The following is a 21,821-nucleotide window of genomic DNA, read 5'->3' on the forward strand; positions in this document are numbered from 1 at the left end:
CCTGTGATGAAATCGAATTGCAAACCCACTGTGACTTTATCACCGACCCTCATACCAAAGCCACCAGGCCCACCACACACAAACAGCACAGCTAGACCAGCCTTTAAAGCCACTGCCTCATCATCATCATCAATCTCTCTCTCTCTCTTGCTTTACTTTCACCATGAAATTTACTTAGAACCAGAAAAAGAAATACAAAATTAAGAAAATTTTCGAATATTTTGAAACCTTTGAGCTCTGAGTCCGGCTCATTTCAGCAATGGTTTCGCTGGAGGATTCACATACCGGTTCGAATCGGTTCCCGTTGGGCCGGAACTACTATACGACGTCGTCTGTTTCGTCGTCCAAAATTCACAGACATAGCGGTCGCTCTATGCGAACCATACGCTCCAGCATCTTCCAGGACGACAACAATAGCTGCTCCTTCGCCGGTTCGGCCCCCAGGGTTTCCGGTTGCGTGTCGGAGAACTTAACCGATTCGGTTGTCGACATGAGGCTCGGCGAGCTAGCCACTCGCGCCAACAAAGCCGCTGTCTCTTCTTCGCCCACCGACGACTTTCTCGACCTTTCGCAGGCCTTCAGTGATTTCTCAGCCTGCAGCAGCGACATCTCCGGCGAGTTGCAGAGGCTCGCCTGCTTGCCGTCAGCGGAAAACGCGCCTAAGAACGAGTCCGATGAGAACACGCCTGAACCCGAACCCTGCATGGGGTTTCTGCAAAGAGAGACCTTCTCGACGGAGATAATCGAGAGCATATCGCCTGAAGATCTCCAACCGACGGTCAAGATCTGTGTCGACAGTCTCCAATCACCATCTGTTGCGGTGAAGCGATCCGCTGCGGCGAAGCTCAGACTGTTAGCGAAGAACCGGGCCGATAACCGTGTTCTGATTGGGGAGTCCGGTGCGGTCCCTTCTCTGATTCCTCTGCTCCGTTGCAGCGATCCCTGGACGCAAGAGCACGCCGTAACTGCCCTATTGAATCTCTCTCTCCACGAGGTGAACAAGGTTCTGATTACAAATGCCGGAGCGATAAAGTCGCTGGTCTATGTCCTCAAGACCGGCACTGAGACTTCGAAGCAGAACGCGGCCTGTGCGCTTCTCAGCCTGGCTTTAGTGGAGGAAAACAAGAGCTCCATTGGAGCTTGCGGAGCTATTCCGCCTTTGGTTTCTTTACTGCTGAATGGATCCACTAGGGGTAAGAAAGACGCTTTGACAACTCTTTACAAGCTCTGCTCCATAAATCCGAACAAGGAGAGGGCAGTGAGTGCTGGTGCAGTGAAGCCCCTTGTGACTTTGGTTGCAGAGCAAGGGACGGGGCTGGCAGAGAAGGCAATGGTGATTCTGAGCAGCTTGGCTGCTATCGAGGAAGGTAAAGATGCGATTGTAGAAGAAGGTGGGATTGCGGCTCTTGTGGAAGCCATTGAAGATGGGTCTGTGAAAGGGAAAGAGTTCGCGGTGTTGACGCTGCTTCAGCTTTGTGCTGATAGTGTGAGGAACAGAGGATTGCTGGTTAGGGAAGGTGGTATTCCTCCTTTGGTTGCTCTTTCTCAGACTGGTAGTGTTCGAGCCAAGCACAAGGTCAGTCACTTTTTGGGCACTGAAAATTTCAAATTTTATTCAATTAGCATGTATTACCTGTTTTAAAGATTAAATTTTTAGTACTACAGCATATTTAGTTCCAATTTCGATGATTTCTATGTTGATTGGTTTGGTGGGTTTTCCAGGCTGAGACCCTTCTTGGGTACTTGAGAGAATCCAGACAAGAAGCATCGTCATCAAGTCCGTGAAAGAGAAGAGAGAGGTAAAACGTTACCATTTAGATGAGGAAAAACTATACTATGTAGTTGGTTGTGATGTATATAAGGAGTGCTTCAGTGGTTTGTACAGTGTCGTTGAGAGAGAAACTAGGAAGGATGATTGTAGAATGGGATTAAAAACTAGAGGAATTGCTAGTGAGTATTTATAAAAAAAAAAAAAAAAAAGAAAAAAAAAAGAAGCTGACTTCTAGATGTATTGATTTTTAATTAGGTTTTGGGTATTATTTTTTTCCTTTTTCCATTGACTTTTGTTGTCAATTTTCCTTTTTCCTAGAGCTGGAATACCTGTTTGCCTTGTGGGTTTTTGGGTTGATGGAAATTTGGGTTCTTGTGTTTTGTTTCGGGTGACCCAAATTTTTTGTTGGAAGGTTTACCGATCATCTGGTTATTACACATTGATGATTAATATATGTATATTAGATAGGGTGTGAATTGTTTGGAATATTGTTTCTGTTTGTGTATTGTGAATGGATTTATTACATGGTATATATGCTTGATATTTTGGAAAGAATAAGAACCATTTTTCCCAATCCTTTTGATTCCTTTGTGGGCACTAAAATTTGGAATCTAGACCCAACTTGTAGGTGGGTGATCTTGACCGCTAATCTATCAAAATCTAGAGAACCCCCATCTTTATGCCTAATAACGTGGAAATCAAACTTTATGCTTTGCCTGGCATCCAGGCCGAAGTGAGAAACCAAACGTATTTGCTGTACAAAGATTTTAACTTTAATTAACATGACATAAAGAGAAGAGAGAGGGAGGGGGGGGGGGGGATAAAAAAAAAAAAAAAAAAACTTTATTTTTCCTTTGTGGCTCTGGGCTGCCAAAGAGGTCTTTGAAACATTGTTGAAGAATAGAAAACGCAGGTTGAGAGATCCCGACCCGAGTACAATAATTATTTGGTGAGAAAATGTGATGTAATGGTAGACAGGTCCCCTTAAAACCTGCTCGTCTTGGATGCAAAGTAGGCCATTTGATTTGTGCTACCATTCACCACCTGTTGTAGATGCGTGTATAATGCGTATAATTTATAAATATTAGCACATAAATTTGAATCTGCCCAATCTCAACAACCAATCCAACCCCACAAGAGATTTCGAAAATTTTCGAGCAGTATGTTTCTTTTTCTTTCCTTTGTCGTTTCTCATCATGCATTAGCTGGCACTGCAGGTTTGTTTTGTCCCGCTGTTTGTTTCAGTGGTTGCATTTTCTCAAAATTAATAATAATTTCAGAAACTAAAATGAGTCTGGAGCTTTTTTCAATTTGTTTTGGTATATATGATAATAACGTGTCGGTGCTCTTCGATAATAATAACTTCTTTCTTTTATTTTATTTTTTATTTTTTATTTTTTTATGTGTGTTTTGAGTGTTTGTACATCAAATCTGGATGCCCAAGCCAAAAAAGTAGGAATCAAGGCAGGCTCAACTTTTTTCTTTTTTTTTTTTTTTTTTAACCACACATTTATCTACATGGGTGAGTTTTTTACACACAAAAGAACATAGAGAAGGGGAAAAAAAAAGGTACATATTAAGCTGGAGGAGGAGTAAATTTGAAATATAGTTTCAACAAGGTCACTAGCAGAAGGGAGTTTGACCACGGCCGTGGTATGTTTGGACGAAAAGAAACTTCCTTTCTTTTAATTGGGCACTTTGACCTGCATAATGCTTACCAAAAGTACATAATCCAAGATGAAAAGTTGATATGAGCTGCCTCTTTCTTTCAATTGAAGATGTAAAACGTGTGGATGGATCTTGAGGGTATGTGTCATTTTCGTTCTATGGACTGTGTACCATCAATGTCCGGTCCCAATTGCCATTCCAATACTCATCACTTAACAAGTGAAAATCCTGGCATGATGAGATTTTTCAACCGATTCTTCTTGACAATTACGGCTAATCATAGGTTTGTATGGTCAAATATTATTCAGTTTTTTCCTTCTCAGGAATAGTTCTATATTATTACAAAAAACATAGAAAAAAGGTTCTATATTGCTGAGTTTTTAAGTTTCCCTGATATGTTCCTCTGTAATATCTAGGACCAACCATTGATAGAATCCATGAATCTACAAAATGTGTATAGATATATGTACATATATATTATTCACTTATAATCTGGCAGGGAAATTTGGCCACAGTCAATATAGTGATTTATATAAAGCTGTACTAGGACCAAGAGTTTGGATTGTAAATATGTAACACCCTGTCACTGCTTGATTTGATTTAATTTTTAGATTGTTTACATTTGAAATAGAGGACCTTCAAATTTTGGCTCATTAGTCGTTCTGTTGTCCTAAGATCTTCGTCATATGGGACCAATTCTTAGCCAAACGGTAAGCAAACGTATAAAGAAATATAACCATAAAATAAATACATATGAAGCTCCTTTAATATATAGTTATAATATCCAACAAAAAAAGTAACACACCCTGAACTAAACCAGCATTGCCATTCTCTAATGTTTTTATCAATATATTTTGAACCATACTATACTGTTGCTAAAAACTACACAAACAAACCCAACAAAAATACTGATCAATGTAAGATTTTTATTATAAAGGAATATACGTTGTCCATAAACAACACTCGGATTAATGAGTGTTTTGTAATTCTACATTCTTGCCTTCTCGCACATCCTTATCCTTGTGACGAAATGCTTTAGGTCTGTAGCCTTTCTCAAGCATCTTTTCGACCTGCTCGAATGGCATCCCTTTGGTTTCAGGCACAAGGAAGTAAATGGCTGTAAGTCCGATGACAGAAAATCCGGCGAAGAGGAGAAACGTGCCGGCAGAGCCTAGAGCTTTAGTCAGAGTCAAGAAGGTCTCACTCACTAGAAGATTTGCAGTCCAGTTAGAAACTGCAGCTATTCCTCCACCTGTACCTCTATATCTCAGTGGATATATCTCCGAGTTCACAATCCAAGGCACAGTTCCTATTCCAGGGGCATAACAAATAATGTAGAGACCAAGCAAGATAACTGCCAAGAATCCAACCTTGCTTGGACATCCTTGTGCATACCATACTCGATGTTCTCCCCTGCACAAGTCTCTGATGTGATTTTCTGAAGCTAAGCAAGCTCCTGGTTGATGCTGTTTCCATGGACCAAAAAGAATGTTAGAAGTTACATCATTTATAAGTTAACTAAAATGTTTTCTTACAAGAGCATTACCAATAAGGCTAACGAACAACTTACTTTGCTTGCTTTATGAGCACAGAAGGCGCATTCAGCTTTCAAACACTTCATGCAGTCCCATGAGGAAGGATTTGGGGCCGAGATATAAGCGGAACATGTGGAGTTGTTACCGAAATGAGTGGACTCGTAGCTACTAATAGCAGGAGAATTAGAAGCGGCCTGAAAGAACACAGCAGCTAAAGCCACAAGGCAAATAATGATTCCAAACATAGAAATAATCATTAGCCTTCTCCTTCCATATCTATCAATAAAGCACATACTAATTACAGTTCCAACACAATTGAGACCAGAAGTGATGAGTGAAAGTGCAAGAGCCGTCTGGTTGGAAGCAAAACCAGCAAATTGAACAATTGTTGGACTATAATACATGACAGTATTTATACCAACGAATTGCTGCGCCACTTGAACGGTGATGCCTGCATAGAGTCCTCTTCGGACCACTGTGTTGCTGAAAGCGCCCTTCAATTTCACTATGAATCCCTCCCCAATAATTCCTTCCTCAGCTTTCTCAGCTTCGATAGACGTACGCAAGGCTTCCATTTCGTTTTCTACTTGGTTGGCCGGATAAATTTTCTGCAATATGGCCCTTGCCTCTTCTACCTTGTCCTGAGTAAAACACAAGGAAAGGTAACCAATTAGATCATTCTCCAGAAGGATGCTAAAAGTGATCAATTGTAAAATATAGAATCGGTACTTTGGCTTTGTATTCCAATGTGAAGTGTCAACTTTTGTGGCAATGATTGGTAACTCATGCCATATTGCAAAAACTGTACTTAAAATTTTGACATTTGCTTTAGCATTTGCCATAGGGGATGAGCAGGATAAGCAAAGTTTTTATAGGTTTTGCATTTATAAATCATAAGGGAAAGCTTAACAGTAACTTCGATTGAAAACCTTTCTGTAAAGCCATCTAGGAGACTCAGGAAGTGACAACATCAATATGAACTGAACCAGAGCTGGGAGTCCTGCTACCCCAAGCATCCAACGCCAGGTTCCTTTAGCCTGAAACATATTTGAAAACCACATCAAATTTGAGAAACTCAGACAATTTTATTTAGGCCTACTTTCAATCTATAAAGGTAAAAAACTATTTGAAACCCAAGAATGCTAATCGTTGTTAAAAGCAGCCTAAAAAAAATCAAAATACCTTGGTGAAAGCCAGATTGATGAGGTACGACAAAAATTGTCCTCCTGTAATTAGAAAACCGTTGGTACTAACAAGGGCTCCTCTAATTCTAGCAGGAGAAGCTTCTGAAATATAAAGGGGTGATGTCATGGAAGCCATTCCTACTCCTAAACCAACCAATATTCTTCCTATTATAATTACCCAGGGAGCTGGAGCTATTGCCATAACTATTGCACCAAAAAAGAACACTACATCTGCGGCTAAGATTGATTTTTTCCGGCCAATGGCGTCGTTCATCCATCCACCAAATGCAGCACCAATGATAGCACCTGCAACAGCCATACTCACAATGGTTTCCTGCAAATCACAATTTGGAGTTAGTTGACAGTTCAGGAAGCCCATAAGATCTGTTTCAATTAACTAAAACATAGGAAAAAGGCAATTAACCAAACCTGTAGCCATGTTTTCTTATCAACTTGTCTGAAATCGTCACGAATGTAAAGAAGGGCACCAGAAATTACACCTGCATCCCCAAAATATAAGATTCAGAATACATATTATATATATATATATATATATGTCATGGAAATTTCTTTGAGACTGAAGAACGTGGAGCTGTAGCTATTTGTATATGCACATTGGAACGCAAAGCCATACCATAACATGGCTAACAAGCATAAAAATACAAGCATTCGCAAAATGAAAATCGACTTAGCTATAAAATTACAGATTTCATGGTATAATAAGTTGCCTTTCTCCAGCTCATATTACCAGTGTCATATCCGAAAAGTAGGCCCCCAATTCCAGCAGAGAGTGCAAGCCGCATGATGTATGGAGTTCTCCATGTTGTACGCCAGCACTCTGTGAACTCAGTCCTATCGGTACCGTGGGCGCCCCCTTCCATTTTTTCATGCAGATCACCACCAGAGTATAACAGCTAATCTGAAAATGCAGAATGGTATTTCAATTTTCCCTATTTCACCATCTCATTCAACACCATGATATTGATATTTTAGAAAAATTGCTCTCTAAGTTGAGTATGATGAAAAACTTTTCCAACTCTTTAACCCTTCCGATACTAACTTTCCATACATCAGAGACACAGAAATTTCTCTTTAAAATTGTCATTGCCAAAACAGAATCCACTATATTATGGGACTAAAATTGAGACTGCATTATGATTATTGATTTCTAAATAACGTGTTAATACTGGAAGAGAATTTTGATCTTGTACCATAAAAAAAAAAAGAAAAAAGAAAAAAGAAAAAAAAAAAGACAACCCAAATTAGATTTCCTAATAAAATTTCAATATTAGAATTGATTTCTTAATCAGGCCCTTCATAGTAAGGGTATAAACTTTTTGCCATGTGTATCTCAAAAAGATTCATATAAGAATACAATAGTTAAAAACATTGTAGGGCTAAACAAAGGAGTAGATAATTTTCCTACACACTCGAAGCAAATCCATAAGAAATAGAAAAACAACAAAAAGAACCGAAACAAACAAAAGCGATAGACATGGAGAAAAGAAGAAGATGGAAGGAGGTTTCTATTCCACTCACAGCTATGCCAAAACAGGCGAACACATCGAAGAACAATGCACAACCAATTTTCTGATTGTTAAACAAACACTTATTGGGCACCAAGCGGGAATAACGTCAAAACAAAACATACTCTTTGGACCAGAAATTCTCAACAGCATTAAAAAAACATTTTTTTTTTTATTTAATGAAAACAACAAACACCATTAGAAAGAAAAGCTACCCTTTTTTGTTTTGGTCAGCAAAACAATTATGCTGAGAAAGTGCGGTTTATTTTTTATTCCTTTGGTGAAGGAAGATTTGCTTCAAATTTTGTCGAAAAGCATTAACATACTGGAAGAATATAGAAAAACGATGCAAAAGGAGATAAAGAAAAAAAAAATTTTATTGAAAACTATTTTTACCTTGTTTTGAAAAACTCCACCTGTTCTCTTCTCCTACAGATTACTCTGCATGTGGGTTTTTCTGACTGAAATATATACGTTTTATTTATTATTATTTTTTTTTCTTATCTTACTCTACTATATACATATTTCTTATTTGTGTAATATGCATATTATCTAAACTGGATAAAATATTTCGAATTGAAATTGTATATCTTTGGACTGTTTCGTTTATGGGATTGAGAGTTTCTATATAGACCTCTGACAGTTTAAAAAAGAAATTGCATCAAGTAAGGAAATTATCTGAGAAAAGAGTTCTAATAACATTTTCATATATATATATATATATATATTTTTGAAATCAAGAGTTCTAATAAGATAAGAGCAAACAATGTGTACACGTGGGACCCAAATCCATACCATGCAAAGCACGTTGATACTATCATAGGTGACCATGCCTAGCCATTGGACGGTCTGATTTTTGTGGTCTTATTCTAAGCACCTTTGATAAGGCCTTCATTTCAGGCATGTTTGATAGTTGTTTCCTAGTCAGATTCTGCTTCTGTGTTTGGTATCAAATCAAAATTATTGCCTATATTCACTCATAGAATCATGATACACTCAATGGGATAAAAAGAATTAAATAACTCATTTGATTATTAGTACAAAAGTAAAATGATAAAAATTTCAATACTAAGATGAGGATAATGTTAAAAAAAAAAAAATGCTTTCAGGTTCTGTAAAACATATTTTGAGTTGCAAGTCAATTTCGCAGTATATTTTTGGCTACTAAATTGGAATACTATGTACTTGTCGAACAAATTAATTGAACTTGTTGAAGGGTTCTTCCTGCTTTATCTCCAATACATGATTAGAATGTGAACATCAAAGGATCAAAATGTCATCTTATTCACAAGTCAAACAAGATAAGAACATACCCACTAAAAGGAAAACCCCAACTAAATGACAATATACGAAGATAAGCAAATATGTATTGTGAAAAATTCAAATTACATGTATTACTAATTGGATGGTTTTTTCTTAGATAATCTCCTACAAATAAATTCATTAATTGCAGAAGCTTGTAATTTCTGACATGGAATTCAATTCAGTTCACCATAATAAGACTTTAAGGGAAATAAACAACTCATATTTTCTCATATTTTCTGACTATATATAAATGAATCATCTTAATTACCCAACATTATATATATATATATATGAATAATATTTTCTAATTCAAGTTCATTCACGTTCGATACTGTGTGCTTGTTTTTAAGAATACAGCACAATTAATGCTAGCTCTTTAATTATCTGGAATTAATGGTTTTACCATTGAATGCAATGTAAATTTAATTATCTTGAACCATTTATTTCCACTACTAAATTAATATTATTTATTTATACAGATAAGAGATATTCCTAGTCTACTCTCAAAATATTATCTTGTTTTTCCTCCCAAATGAAAACATATTCTCCAACTGATCATATATAAAATGGATGTGATTTAAATATTGTCTTAATTAATGGATATTTACTTTTAAAAATATTGTGAGTTTTTTAAAAATGTCAATTTCTATATTATATAGACAACAATTCATATTAAAAATGTTTTATTATTGAAAAACAATTTTGAAATTAATTATATATTTATGTAATTTAAATTTTAATAATATTAGCAAAACAATATAAAATCATTAGAAATGCTTTTAAAATCTCTTATTTATACTATTTATATATATATATATATATATATACAAATTGATATAAAATATAACCCTAAATCCTTAAATTTTATCTTTGACATTTTCCAATTTATGTATCGAGCCAGAAATCCCTAACATTTCCATTTCAATGATAAAAAGATGAAAGAAAAGCAAAATCCTAGCTGGTATATACGTAGTTCATGCTCTGCCTTCCATTTAAAGCTTTTAAACCTAGCTGTCATATGTGATTACAAATTCTTTTTATCTCTGGATGGCCATTCGAGACATAAAGCTATAGCTGCAAGGCAACCTAATTTTCCATTTGAATCATCATTGGTTTTCTTTGCTCCCAAAGTCTCATTTACGATTTTCTTTTTTTTTTCCCCGAAAAAATTACCAGTCCTCTAAGCATGAATTTCATAAAGGGAAATTGTGTAAAGGACAAAAATTAAAAAAAAAAAAAAAAAGAAAAAAAAAAGGAAAGAAATTTTATGTCTTACCAGGACTGAGGAGCTTCTCTTCTGTGTCAGTACAGCTCTTATTTTTATCTTAAAAAAAGTTGTCAGTATTTCTGTAAATGGCAGCTTAATTTGTATATATAGAGAATGAGTAGGGTAAGATCTGTACAGTACAATATGATTTTTTGAAGTTCAATTTCCTTTAATCTCTTTACTCATACTACAGTTTTGGATAGTTATAGAGGGTTTCTCTAATTTGAGGCTAAACATGATTTTCTCCATGAACTTTTCTATTTTATTTTCAAGTTCCCTTAATTGCGCCAGCATTTGCTTAAATAAGGACAGATTACTACGCTAGGATAGAGTTTTGCACTAAACAGTCAAGCTGTCTTTGTTTCTGTTTTATTTTTTTTCTAAGAAAACGATGTTTTTGTTATCAATAATATTAAATTATTAAAATATAATATTTAACTATTTATTAATCCATATTTAAGTTGTATAGATATAACAACCAATAATTTCCTAACATATATTATTTGATAAATATTTTGAAACTTCTAGCATTAATTTTGTTACACAGATGTAAAATTCATTTTTGTATTAATAACAATTCACAAAAGAAAATGGATAAGCAATAATAACTGTCAAGGTTTATCAATCGATTGTTTACTATCAATTACCTACGATTTAGGAATATTTTTTTTAACACCATTTCAGTCCCAAATTTATTAACAAAAAGGATTTTTTTTTTTAAACAATAGATTATTATAATTAAAAGTTTCTACTTTCACAACTTTTTTATTGTGTAATAGACACGGATTTTTTTAATTTTTATTTATTTATTTCTTTAGTTTGTGTGTGTATGTGTATTGGTTGGAGATGGGAAATTTTTAGTAACACAACAGTTGATCAAATCTAGAAACCAATATATGTTAAAAATAAAAAAAAAAATCCAGAGACCAATGCTAATTTAACTATGTAATGCTTCACTAATTTGATCTTTATGTTTTTAGTTATTTGGATAAAATAAATAAATGCTGTTGGATAATACTTCATTGCTGATCTGGTTCTTATGTTTTTATTCATTTGGATAAGAATAAAAAGGTTATTTGATTTTTTATTTGTTAAGATATTACAATACTTATCTACACTAAAGGCTATGCAAATGTGTAATGCTTCACTAATTTGATCTTTATGTTTTTATTTATTTGGATAAAACTATATAAATGCTGTTGGATAATGCTTCACTGCTGATTTGATTCTTATGTTTTTATTTATTTGGATAAGAATAAAAAGGTTATTTGATTTTTCATTTGTTAGGATATTACACTACTTATCTACACGAAAAAGGAAAGGGATAAAAAGGTTATTAACTTGATTGCTTGACCATGGTAAAATATAAAATAAATTTTCAAAAATAGAATTTAGTGTCAAGAATGGGATTCGAACCCATGCCCTTTCGGACCAGTACCTGAAACTGGCGCCTTAGACCAACTCGGCCATCTTGACTTCTATTACTTTGCAAACCAAAATATTTATTTATTTAATTGAAAAATCGATCATTCCTCTACTACAAAATGGTTTATAGAAGACTTTAGATAAAATTACAAAAATATATTACGATTACTTTCTTTTTATAAGAATTATGACTCTAGTTCATGTATATACAAATTAATTTCATAACTATTCGTTTAGTATTTTTTTTTTTTAAAGAACAAAAATAGAAAGTATACTTTAGCTAACCTACAAATTAAGGAAGAAAGAAAAACTGAAACATAATATTTTTTTCCTTCAAAATTAAGGGAAAAAAAAATTATCGAATGACCTGTCTGTTTCGAAGTTTTATATAATAATAATAATAATAATAATAATAATAATATAGTACAATGACGTTAAGTATCCAAAGATAGAAATGAAATCTCACGAAAAACATATGATGGACTGGAAGGGTGATATTGGCATCCAATAATATTAAGAGTTTCATATATTTATTGTATAATTAATAAATTAATTAATATATTTTTGGTTCAGAACTGGTGGACGAGATGTGTCAGCTTGCTTAACGAATAATATGGTGAGTAGTTTTTATTGGACTTTGCCTCCCCCCCATATGCTTTTCCAGGGCATTCTGCTCAATAGGATTCAATTATACGGCAAAGCCAAGCTTGCTAATTATTCCCAATTTTGTTTAGTTTCGTAATTAAATTTTAACTTACTAAATATTCACTATCATATCCACTTTTCCTGGTTAATTATTATCATCTTTTTCCCTTTTTTCCAATTCGAGAGTAACAAGCTTAGAGATGATCCACGTGTGTTAGCCCCCTTTTTTTTAATCTATCTTTCTGTTCATTCATTTTGATTCTATTTGTGTTAGAATGGAGTAATCAAAATCATTTTTTTTTTAAAATAAATATATTTAATTGACAAAAATACAAATAATACACTCGCAAAAATTTGAAACCGCTAAGGATAATAATGAATTATCCCGAAAAAAAGAAGAAGATAACAATACATAATTTTCTCTATTAAAAAAGTATTATTACATGAATCAATTAATTTATTAATCTATTTATTAAAAATATATATTATTATTTGATTGATTAACAGTATTAATATAATTTAAAAATAAATAATATTTTTAAAAAATAAATATTATTAAATATAAATTAATTAAATAATATATATATATATATATATATATTTTTTTATAACATATTGATAGATGAGATAGGGTGTGATATTATTCATATTAAAAGGTGAAATTATTGTAACTTCCATTGTGGAATGTAAAATTTACTGCAAAAATTTAATGAGACATAAAAACCCAAGGCAAATTAGAAAAATACCAAAGATACCCTTTGAGGATGTTAGTTTGATGATGATCATCCCCTTCATTTAGTCCGGTGGGTACCTGTGAAGTGAACCCTTATCCTCATCCTCTCGCCGTTTCCTCTTCTCACCGTCTCCTCCTCTACCGTTCTCGCCTGATCTTCTCCTTTGATTGCCTTCGCTCACACTCCCCGCTGTGAGAGTCTCTCTCTCTCTCTCTCTCTCTCTATATATATATATATATATATATATATATATAATATTTATATACGTTTCAATGTTTCTTTCTATCCAATCTTCTGAGGACACCCTCACATCTGGTCTCGCTCTTCTGTCACAAGAGCCTTAACCAATGATGCAATGTCGTTATCAAATTCATACTTTTTTTTTTTTTTTAATTCTGATTTTATTATACTTTTTTTTTTTAAATTTTTAAATTTTGGGTATGATTATTTCAGTTATATTCCTAATGTACGTAATTTCTTATAGAGTATTTTCGTTGCTTTTATTTGGATCTTGATTAATTATCTGTTTGTATGAATTTTTACGATTATTGATGCTGTTTATTTTTATATAATAACAATATGGTTATACCTTTGAATTTATATGAAAATGTTAAAATGGAATTGCTTTTGGCAGGTATATGATCAAGTTTAACTTAATGAGCTAGAATTGAGTCCGCAATCAGGTAATATTTAGAATCTAAGGATTTTTAATTGGCTCTGAGAATTTCTGTGTTGATTTGGGGCATTTATCCGTGTTGAATGGGGGATAGATATTACTGCAATAACTTAATTTCTCGATGGAAATGTTGGTGATTCTGTACTTTCTTTTAAGCTAATCGATGAGATATGACATTGTAAATATAGCTCTTTAGAATGGTATCCAGGCATGAAAATGTCAAATCTTTGGATTGTTTTGGGAGAGCTAAATAGTTGGATCCCCTGACATAAGAATAACAATAAGAATAAGAAGTTTCTGTCTAATTGGATTTTCTAGGTTTATAATAAGAATTACGTTTGAATGTGGGTGGTGTTCATCTAGACATTTCTCATAAATACTTGGTAGGTTGATTTCCTTTTAGTTATAATCCATTGTTTTAGCCGGCTACGAAGATAATATAATGGCAGTAAATGATTTACTTTGCAATTTAGGTTCTTTGTCTATGCTCTTTTCTTGAAGTAAAAGAACTCATTTATTTCAATGTTAGAGGAGTTCCTTCCCTATGTTTACCTCTTTCTTGCCTTTGCACTTCTGTATTCTAAAAATCAAGGCAAAGGCTGGACTTTTGGAAATAGGTTTTTCTGGGTTTCATCCTTATTTTATTATTTTAATCCTTTTCTCCTGTGGAGAGGAATTGAGTAGAAAAGGTGGGAAGGAGTTGGAGTTGGGAAGCTGGAAGCCTGAAACACTAATAATTCACTGCACTTATTCTTGTTATGCTATCATTTACATATGATCACTATTGCAGCAAGGCACAGTGCATAATATTCCTAATAATGAAATAATAAGGCTAATAACTCATCATGGAAAATACACCCATTCATTTAGTCAACTAGCGCCAAAAGGATGATTAATTAGAAACACCTTAAAATTTTGGCATGGAACTTCATTAAAGCTGGAACTGAAAGAAAAAGAGGGAAATACTAGATTTCTTATCTTTGGACATAAAAGCTGAAGGATAAATATAATACTGATATTATAGTACCCCTTTTTTTTGTTGTTTTATTTTTCATCTTCAACATCTGTGGTCAAGTAATGTTGGAAATCTTCATTGAATTGTGTCCCTTTTGTCATATGAGAATCTCTCAACTTCCGATTGAGATTTCTGGTAGAAGCTCTCAAGTTGTTACACCGCTGACATGCAATAAATTTTCATTCTCAGGGTTGATCAAGAAGCAACAAGCTTGAGAGGGAGCTGGAGTGGGAGGAGGTGAAAATTAAGGTCAAACGAGAGATTGAGGTATTGCTGGTAGGCCATACGAGGTTAAAACTTGTTGGATCGTAAAATTAAAATTCATATCTTCGTTAGTCCGATATTACTGATGCTCTTTTGATGCTGCAGGGGCCTTGGACATCTGTCACTTTTTCTTGAGTGCAAGATTGGAATTGACAAGGAGAAAGCTACATGATAGATTTATCCGTGGCAAGAAGCTGAAAGTGGAGCCAGACAAGTTACTCTTTTCATTCCAAAACTAGCTTCATAAGATAGGTATCTTTTCAGATTCTGCATCCTATATGCTGCATCCAAGTAATTATTTATGGCAACTTTTTGCCTCCATATACTTGCCTTTCAATCAAAGTTTCTCCACTCAGCTCTTTCTTCTCGTATGTATAATTCCGTATCCTCACCTTGAATAGGGGAAAGTTGAAATTTTAAAGGTAAAATTTTAGCACTGAGAGATCCAAAATCCAGATGGCTGTTCTTTATTAAGATGGTTCTGTAGAGTGACAATTTGAAGGTTGACAATGGCTTTTTATTCCGAGGAGGAGAAAACTGAAGATTACCTTTTCAAGATTGTTCTCATTGGTGACTCGGCCGTTGGAAAATCAAATTTGCTTGCAAGATTTGCTAGAGATGAGTTCTACCCTAATTCAAAGTCAACTATAGGAGTAGAGTTTCAAACCCAGAAGATGGATATCAATGGAAAGGAAATTAAAGCACAGATATGGGACACAGCTGGTCAAGAGCGATTTAGAGCTGTTACATCAGCATATTACAGGGGTGCTGTTGGAGCTCTTCTGGTGTATGATATAAGTAGACGCCAGACGTTCGAGAGCATTGGAAGATGGCTTAATGAACTTCACAGTAAGAGTCTTGACATTAATCTTTGATTTTTATTCCCTGCCTTTCTCACACTCACACATAGTATCTTCCTTTTTTGTATTTCTTGTAAGGCAGTTTTGTCTACATTACACAATTCTTGCACTTGCTTTCAATTGAGCTTCCTGCAAGATTTTACATTGAGATTTTTTTCCCCCCAAATCTATGATACACATGGACAGTAGCTGGATTTGCTTTGAGAAGGACTATTTTACCATCATCCCCATATTCTTTTTCAAAGTAATTATTGAATTTAATGGGATTAACATGAACACACCAGATGTTCAAGTTTGAGCTTTACAAATTTACAGTTGATGTTTCTGCTTATTGCTTCCTGTATGTTCCCTGACAAATGGATCCATTTCCTTGAATTTCCATGTCAATGCATAATATTTATTCAAGCATATATATTGGTGGTTATGAAAGATTACCTTGCATTTTTCTGTTCTTTTCAATGTAATGGAGTGATGATTGATTGGGTGGGTGTACATTTGAACAGCACATTCCGACATGAATGTGGTTACTATACTTGTTGGAAACAAGTCCGATCTGAAGGATGCAAGGGAAGTATCTACCGCTGAAGGCAAAGCCTTGGCTGAAGCGCAGGGTTTGTTTTTCATGGAAACGTCGGCTCTCGATTCATCTAATGTCAGTTCTGCCTTTCAGACAGTTGTGAAAGAGATCTATAATATATTAAGCAGAAAAGTTATGCTGTCTCAAGAGCTCAAGAAACAAGATCCTGGCTGGGTAGGGAATGGGAAAACTGTGGTTCTACAGGGAGAAGATATCCAAGAAGCAAGTACGGAGCCCAAAAAAGCTGGGTGCTGCTCATCCTAGAGCAACACACCACGTGTTGTTAGCTCTCAATAATCTTTTGCTGGTTCTAACTAAGTCTCTTTGCCACTCAGGTTCTCCACATTCCTTCTCCGTGTGACCAGATTTCGAATATATTGAAATGTTGAGTTAAGTTAAATTGGTTTTACTTATTATAAGCCAATGATGGTTGAAGAAGTGGAATTGAAGTAGTAGAAAATGTAAATGACGTGAAAGGGGGATAAGAAAATTATGTTACACAATGTTCAATTTTTTTTTAAGTTTTTTTTTTTTGTTTAATCCTGATGTTCTACATAGCTAGGCTGGTTTTTTGTTTTTGTTATGATTAACAGGTTACCCAACTTCCCCTTTCGTTTATAATAAGGCATCGCTTATTTTGGAAGAAACTTTTGAATCCACTGGCTTTTGTTACGAGGGGATTCTAAAATGGATTGTCAATTTCATTATTAGGCTTTCTCTGAAAATTCCTTTGCTTAGTTTTTGTCACTTTCTTGTGTCCTTTATTCTGCTCCTGTCAGTCAGAGATTTATGTATGCTTTGCTTGGAAGCGATACCATTCTAACGAAATCAAACACTCTTGCTATTATCACTTTTTTTTTTTTTTTTCCTTTTTTAATCTTTATAATATGTAGTTTAAATTGCAACATAACACTTTCTAAATGACAAATTAGATTCTGTTCGAGTTGTGAAATTCAACGATTATGTTGAAAACTTTTTTTTTTTATTTTTTTGGATGAATTGAGAAGTTGTAATTTGTTTCTCTGCATATAGTTAGTTACCCATAGTTAATTTAGGTTAATTGTTCTTTGTTCCTTGAACTCTTATAGTAATAACTATGGTACATATAACCAGGTTTGTGACTAAAAAATTCCTCCTTTCCGATATGTCTATAAAAAATAACCAAAAAAATAAAAAATAAAAACTTAAAAAGCCTAAAATAAGCGAATATAAAATGTTATTGATCTTTAATGAAAATCCTATTGTAATTATATACGAGTACTTATACATTTATCACATAATCTACTAAACGATAGTAATAATTTTGTGATATTATGTTGATATTGGATAAATTTAATATAAACGAATTAAAACTCAATAAAACAATGTCATCTACTCTTAGCGAAATAAACTTGTCGTATTATTTGATAAAATTTGGTCGATAATTCTACCAGTATATATATATATATATATATAAAATTTGGTCGATAATTCTACCAGTATATATATATATATATATATATATATATACAAAATTAAAAAAGTCAACAGGTAAAAGTAAAAGTAAACCAAGGGATACCTGGGAAGGATTGGCCATCCCTCCTCAAGGGAAGGAAAGCAAGGGACAAGTGGCAGAGATTGGAAGGTGGAGGTCCATCACAAAAATTGTTAGAAATAAGAAAGTAGACAAAGTGACAGATATATCCCCACTTAGTAGTGATGTGTCACAATGTTATTAAACCCTGAGAATAGAAATTCCGGACACCTGCAGCATTGGATTATTTGGACTTCGGGACCTCCTCCTTATAGATGTTGACAGTTTTTATATGCGCTTCGTTTGCCGCTTCGTACATGATATTTGTGATCTTTTGCAGAAACACGAAACCCCCATCCGTGGCCGATTCCAATTTGGTTTTCTTGGGAGTTCTTTTGACAAATTAATTTGAGACAAATTGATTTGGGAATTAGGGCAATTAAAAAAAAAAAAAAAAGGTAACAATCGAAGATCATATATTTCCATATTTGATAATCATGGGGCGGCTGTTCGTAGAGACGCTGAGTGGGCCTAAGATCTTCAAGTGCAAGTGTTGCAAGGTCGACTTTGCCTCTCACGACGACATCGTTTCCAAGGACTTTCAGGGCCGTTTTGGCAGAGCCTACCTCTTCCGCAATGTGTATCTCCTTTTATCCCCCTTTTTCTTTTCTTTTCTTTTTTTTTTTTAAATAATTTTCCAATCTTCATTTATTGCTCTTTATTTGATCATAGGCAATTTCCACATTTAAGAGTATTTATATTTCCTTTTTTTTTTTTTTTCGGTGGTAATATTTTGTGTTCAAGACCTATGAACGATATTGTTTTCTAAATGAAAAAGGTTTAGAAATTATGGGGTCGTATTGTTAGTAGTTACGTAATAGGATTCGGTGGCGGTGTTGTATGGTTGATGGGTTTCGTGGAAATTGGCAGTTTCAGGAGATTGATTACATGCCTAAGTTATACCCCCATCAAATTGCTATTTTGAGTGTCCTGTAGTATTGTATGATTTATAGACGCTTTACCAAGTTTCGGTGGGTAGGTACAAGCTAAACAATGCAATGGCTGGTTGATTGATGATTAATCAGTGGAGACTTTTTTCAGGGTAAATGTATCTCTTGGTCCTATTGAAGAGAGAGAACTCATCAGCGGATTGCATACTGTGAATGATATCTATTGCAGCTCTTGCCAACAGATACTGGGTTGGAGATATGTAAGTTGTGAATTTTTGATTAACCTTTTAATACTTTGCATCATGAATGACTACCCATTTTGTCAAAGAATTTCGGATATCTATTATAACCTACATGTAGGCTTATTGAATCAGTATGTAGTGCTGCCTCTGCATTGGTATTTTCTTGACCCGCTCTCCTCTTGTCCTTTTATGATATAGTGCTTTTCCTGATTGATATTGCATATAGTTTGGAAAAAAAAAAAAAAAAAAAAAAACAACCCCTTAGGATTTTTAAATCCTTAAAATAAGGATTCTCTTTGACAAGTGATTTCAGTAGTATGTATTGGCAGCATCTCTATTATGCGTTGTAATTGCTAGCTTTTGTTTCCTCTCCCTCTCTCAAAAGAGAAAGGGCAGCTGTTTGAACTGCTTGTATACTTTTATTTTAGGTTGTCATACCTTGTAGAAAAGCATGAGATACTTTCCAATCTACTTGGAGAATAGCTATTGTTTGATAATAGAACATGCATTTATGATTTGCCTTAATGGACAGTTAACTAGGAAGACATGGCCAAGCACGGCAGATCTGTGTTACTCCAAACATTGTGTAATTGAATTGCAGAAATGTCTGTTTCCATTTTTGGGTGTGGGCCACAAAGATATTCTGCATGTGTATATCTGCGATAGATATGGATAAGCTCCTTATGTTTTAGTGATATTAAAATTGCTTTCTTTTTCCTTTGTTTTATTCGGAATCTCTATTATTGTTTTTCCAAATCAAGCATCTACTACGTTTTGTCACAGATGATTAAATCTCTCTTTTTTGCAGTCTCTTAGTCATCGCTTATTCACTTCCAGTATTCAGCTTTCCATCTTAAGCTAACTTCCTTTCTGTGTGCTGTTGATCATAGGAGAAGGCATATGAACCAAGCCAAAAGTATAAAGAAGGAATGTATATTCTGGAGAAGGAACGGATGTTGAAGGAGGGTTGGTGATGCTCAATACAAAACCATTATAGAAAATAGTAGACTTTAGGCCATTTTTTGCTCAGTTATGAATACTGAACCTAGATTGTGCTATGAGACTGGATATGCAGCTGCTGCAAGTTTATAAGGCACCTTTTGGATTCTGAACAGGAAAATGCAATTGTAGTGCTCTGGTCGTATAGTTTTCTTGCTTTTGCTTATTTTTGGATGAACTTGGAACTCCATTGAGTTATTAGTGGAATCATGTCATTTTCTGCCAAATTATATTGGCTTTATGTTCTCAAAAGGAAAGGAAGAAAGACATTAAGCTGATGGATGGTATCCCTCTTGTTCTGTAATTTTTAACTGGACGACGAAAAGTAAGAGGAATAATCCTGAGTTAGATGGACAATAAAGTGAATTGTTGAACTTTTAATTGATTGATCCTCTTGATTGGAGAATATATCCTAGCGTATATATAGCAATTTGGGTGAGATATATATTATATTATATTGATACCATATCATATTTTATATGATATATCTTCGCTTAGGGTTTTTCATGGATGGTTTTAAAATAAAATGGCTGATGGTTGAAAAAAAAAAAAAAACGCAGATTAGAATATTGAATTGAAAGGATTATTTATTTATTTATTTTGCATTCCAATTGAAAGGACGTCTTAATCTAACAGGGAATCATGATCATTTTCTAAAGGGAATGGACCACCCAATAGCGATATTCTTACTTGGGTGATGCAGGGATTACCCACCATGAAAATGATTTTGAAAGCATTAGCAAAGGAACAGCCTGACGGATAAGAGTCAAAGCCACCACATATTTTAGGACTTTAAAATTATAAATGTCTGCAAGCCCATGAACAAGGTCAAGGCAAATCCATGAAAAAAAAAAAAAAAAAAAATTAAGAGGCTGTACAAATGAAAATTAAATATTTTAATTGTCATGGAGATAAGGTAGCAGCTAACTGGATAAAATTGGGAAAACATTTTATTTTTATTTTTGGGAATAAATAAATTTGGGTGCATTCTCATTCTGTCCTCGTGTTTATGCATGTAATCCAACTAGCAAAAATTTTATATGTATATTTAAAAAGAGAAGCAAGTTGCCTGCCTAGATTGACAATTTCAAATGAGTTTCCAAGTTAAAAAGAAAACAAATCAGAAGGGAAAGTGACCTCTTTTTTTCTTTTTTTAAATAGTGTGTGCCTTTTTACTCTGGAAGCATCCAAGGTAAATTCTACGCAGTGATATATTAATTAAAAATTTTAGAGCTAATGTGTGTAGAAATTTTCCCTTAAAAACAAAGAAAAAAAAGAAAAACAAGTGAATATAAAACTTCAGCAAGAAAGTTTTACCCTTTTTCACATCCATTGGTTGTGAAGTTGTATTGTTTAATATCGATGCTTCGGCTCCCTTACAAGACATACACCAAAAACTAAAAAGTTGATAGATTTGTAGCTTATTACTTAATATTCATATTTTTTTTTTATATTTATCATTATCATTGATTTTGTTTGTTGGTTCAGTTTACTATTTCTGTGGACCATTCGAATCAGTTGCAAAATCTATTAATACAATAACAATAAAAAAAAAAAAACTTTATGTTATTTTTTAACTTTGAAATTTATTCGGATAAAAAAAATGTAGATTATTGATTGGTTAACCACAACATTACGATGGAAAACATATAAATAAGAATTTAT

The 21,821-nt window shown here is 33.9% G+C and overlaps 4 protein-coding genes and 1 non-coding gene across 10 annotated transcripts; 3 read left to right on the top strand and 2 right to left on the bottom strand.

Moving 5' to 3' along the window:
- The first annotated feature begins 123 nt into the window (after nucleotides 1–123).
- On the top strand, nucleotides 124–2,257 carry LOC107434861 (U-box domain-containing protein 4). The gene is made up of 2 exons (XM_016046356.4): nucleotides 124–1,576; nucleotides 1,723–2,257. Exons 1-2 carry the CDS (start codon nucleotides 260–262, stop codon nucleotides 1,783–1,785), a joined length of 1,380 nt encoding a protein of 459 aa, XP_015901842.3. The 5' UTR covers nucleotides 124–259; the 3' UTR covers nucleotides 1,786–2,257.
- Nucleotides 1,958–10,410, bottom strand: LOC107434860 (inositol transporter 4). Of its 5 annotated transcripts, none has more exons than XM_060819184.1 (7): nucleotides 10,266–10,410; nucleotides 6,907–7,077; nucleotides 6,588–6,658; nucleotides 6,157–6,492; nucleotides 5,904–6,011; nucleotides 5,010–5,615; nucleotides 1,958–4,905 (listed from the first exon to the last, which is right to left on the bottom strand). In XM_060819184.1, exons 2-7 carry the CDS (start codon nucleotides 7,037–7,039, stop codon nucleotides 4,408–4,410), a joined length of 1,752 nt encoding a protein of 583 aa, XP_060675167.1. In that variant the 5' UTR covers nucleotides 7,040–7,077; nucleotides 10,266–10,410; the 3' UTR covers nucleotides 1,958–4,407. The 5 variants fall into 5 exon arrangements, with proteins under 5 accessions (XP_060675167.1, XP_015901839.2, XP_048335268.1 ...); XM_016046353.4 differs by lacking the exon at nucleotides 10,266–10,410 and adding an exon at nucleotides 8,081–8,340; XM_048479311.2 differs by lacking the exon at nucleotides 10,266–10,410 and adding an exon at nucleotides 7,900–8,039.
- Nucleotides 10,411–11,651: 1,241 nt separating this feature from the next.
- On the bottom strand, nucleotides 11,652–11,732 carry TRNAL-CAG (transfer RNA leucine (anticodon CAG)). Its single transcript has one exon. It is a non-coding gene; the product is annotated as a tRNA-Leu (tRNA).
- Nucleotides 11,733–13,093: 1,361 nt separating this feature from the next.
- Nucleotides 13,094–17,177, top strand: LOC107435191 (ras-related protein RABA5a). Of its 2 annotated transcripts, none has more exons than XM_016046749.4 (6): nucleotides 13,094–13,251; nucleotides 13,695–13,743; nucleotides 14,941–15,027; nucleotides 15,121–15,267; nucleotides 15,417–15,864; nucleotides 16,379–17,177. In XM_016046749.4, the coding sequence occupies exons 5-6, from the start codon at nucleotides 15,525–15,527 to the stop codon at nucleotides 16,714–16,716; spliced, it is 678 nt and encodes a 225-aa protein (XP_015902235.2). In that variant the 5' UTR covers nucleotides 13,094–13,251; nucleotides 13,695–13,743; nucleotides 14,941–15,027; nucleotides 15,121–15,267; nucleotides 15,417–15,524; the 3' UTR covers nucleotides 16,717–17,177. The 2 variants fall into 2 exon arrangements, with proteins under 2 accessions (XP_015902235.2, XP_015902236.2); XM_016046750.4 differs by having other exon boundaries at nucleotides 14,941–15,018.
- Nucleotides 17,178–18,251: 1,074 nt separating this feature from the next.
- On the top strand, nucleotides 18,252–20,564 carry LOC107435194 (putative yippee-like protein Os10g0369500). Its single transcript, XM_016046752.4, has 3 exons — nucleotides 18,252–18,605; nucleotides 19,067–19,175; nucleotides 20,048–20,564. Exons 1-3 carry the CDS (start codon nucleotides 18,463–18,465, stop codon nucleotides 20,129–20,131), a joined length of 336 nt encoding a protein of 111 aa, XP_015902238.1. The 5' UTR covers nucleotides 18,252–18,462; the 3' UTR covers nucleotides 20,132–20,564.
- Nucleotides 20,565–21,821: the final 1,257 nt, after the last annotated feature.

This window comes from Ziziphus jujuba, chromosome 1 (genome assembly GCF_031755915.1).
Source record: "Ziziphus jujuba cultivar Dongzao chromosome 1, ASM3175591v1".
NCBI lineage: Eukaryota > Viridiplantae > Streptophyta > Magnoliopsida > Rosales > Rhamnaceae > Ziziphus > Ziziphus jujuba.

What these genes read in the sequence shown, in the direction of transcription:
- LOC107434861 (XM_016046356.4), top strand. Translation starts at nt 260, where the DNA reads ATGGTTTCGCTGGAGGATTCACATACCGGTTCGAATCGGTTCCCGTTG. An exon ending in GTGTTCGAGCCAAGCACAAG is followed by an intron (nt 1,577 to 1,722) that starts GTCAGTCACTTT and finishes TGGGTTTTCCAG; the next exon opens with GCTGAGACCCTTCTTGGGTA.
- LOC107434860 (XM_060819184.1), bottom strand. Translation starts at nt 7,039, where the DNA reads ATGGAAGGGGGCGCCCACGGTACCGATAGGACTGAGTTCACAGAGTGC. An exon ending in ACTTTTCGGATATGACACTG is followed by an intron (nt 6,659 to 6,906) that starts GTAATATGAGCT and finishes TTGGGGATGCAG; the next exon opens with GTGTAATTTCTGGTGCCCTT. An exon ending in CTAGATGGCTTTACAGAAAG is followed by an intron (nt 5,616 to 5,903) that starts GTTTTCAATCGA and finishes TGTTTTACTCAG; the next exon opens with GACAAGGTAGAAGAGGCAAG.
- LOC107435191 (XM_016046749.4), top strand. Translation starts at nt 15,525, where the DNA reads ATGGCTTTTTATTCCGAGGAGGAGAAAACTGAAGATTACCTTTTCAAG. An exon ending in ATGGCTTAATGAACTTCACA is followed by an intron (nt 15,865 to 16,378) that starts GTAAGAGTCTTG and finishes ACATTTGAACAG; the next exon opens with CACATTCCGACATGAATGTG.
- LOC107435194 (XM_016046752.4), top strand. Translation starts at nt 18,463, where the DNA reads ATGGGGCGGCTGTTCGTAGAGACGCTGAGTGGGCCTAAGATCTTCAAG. An exon ending in GCCTACCTCTTCCGCAATGT is followed by an intron (nt 18,606 to 19,066) that starts GTATCTCCTTTT and finishes GACTTTTTTCAG; the next exon opens with GGTAAATGTATCTCTTGGTC. An exon ending in AGATACTGGGTTGGAGATAT is followed by an intron (nt 19,176 to 20,047) that starts GTAAGTTGTGAA and finishes TGTTGATCATAG; the next exon opens with GAGAAGGCATATGAACCAAG.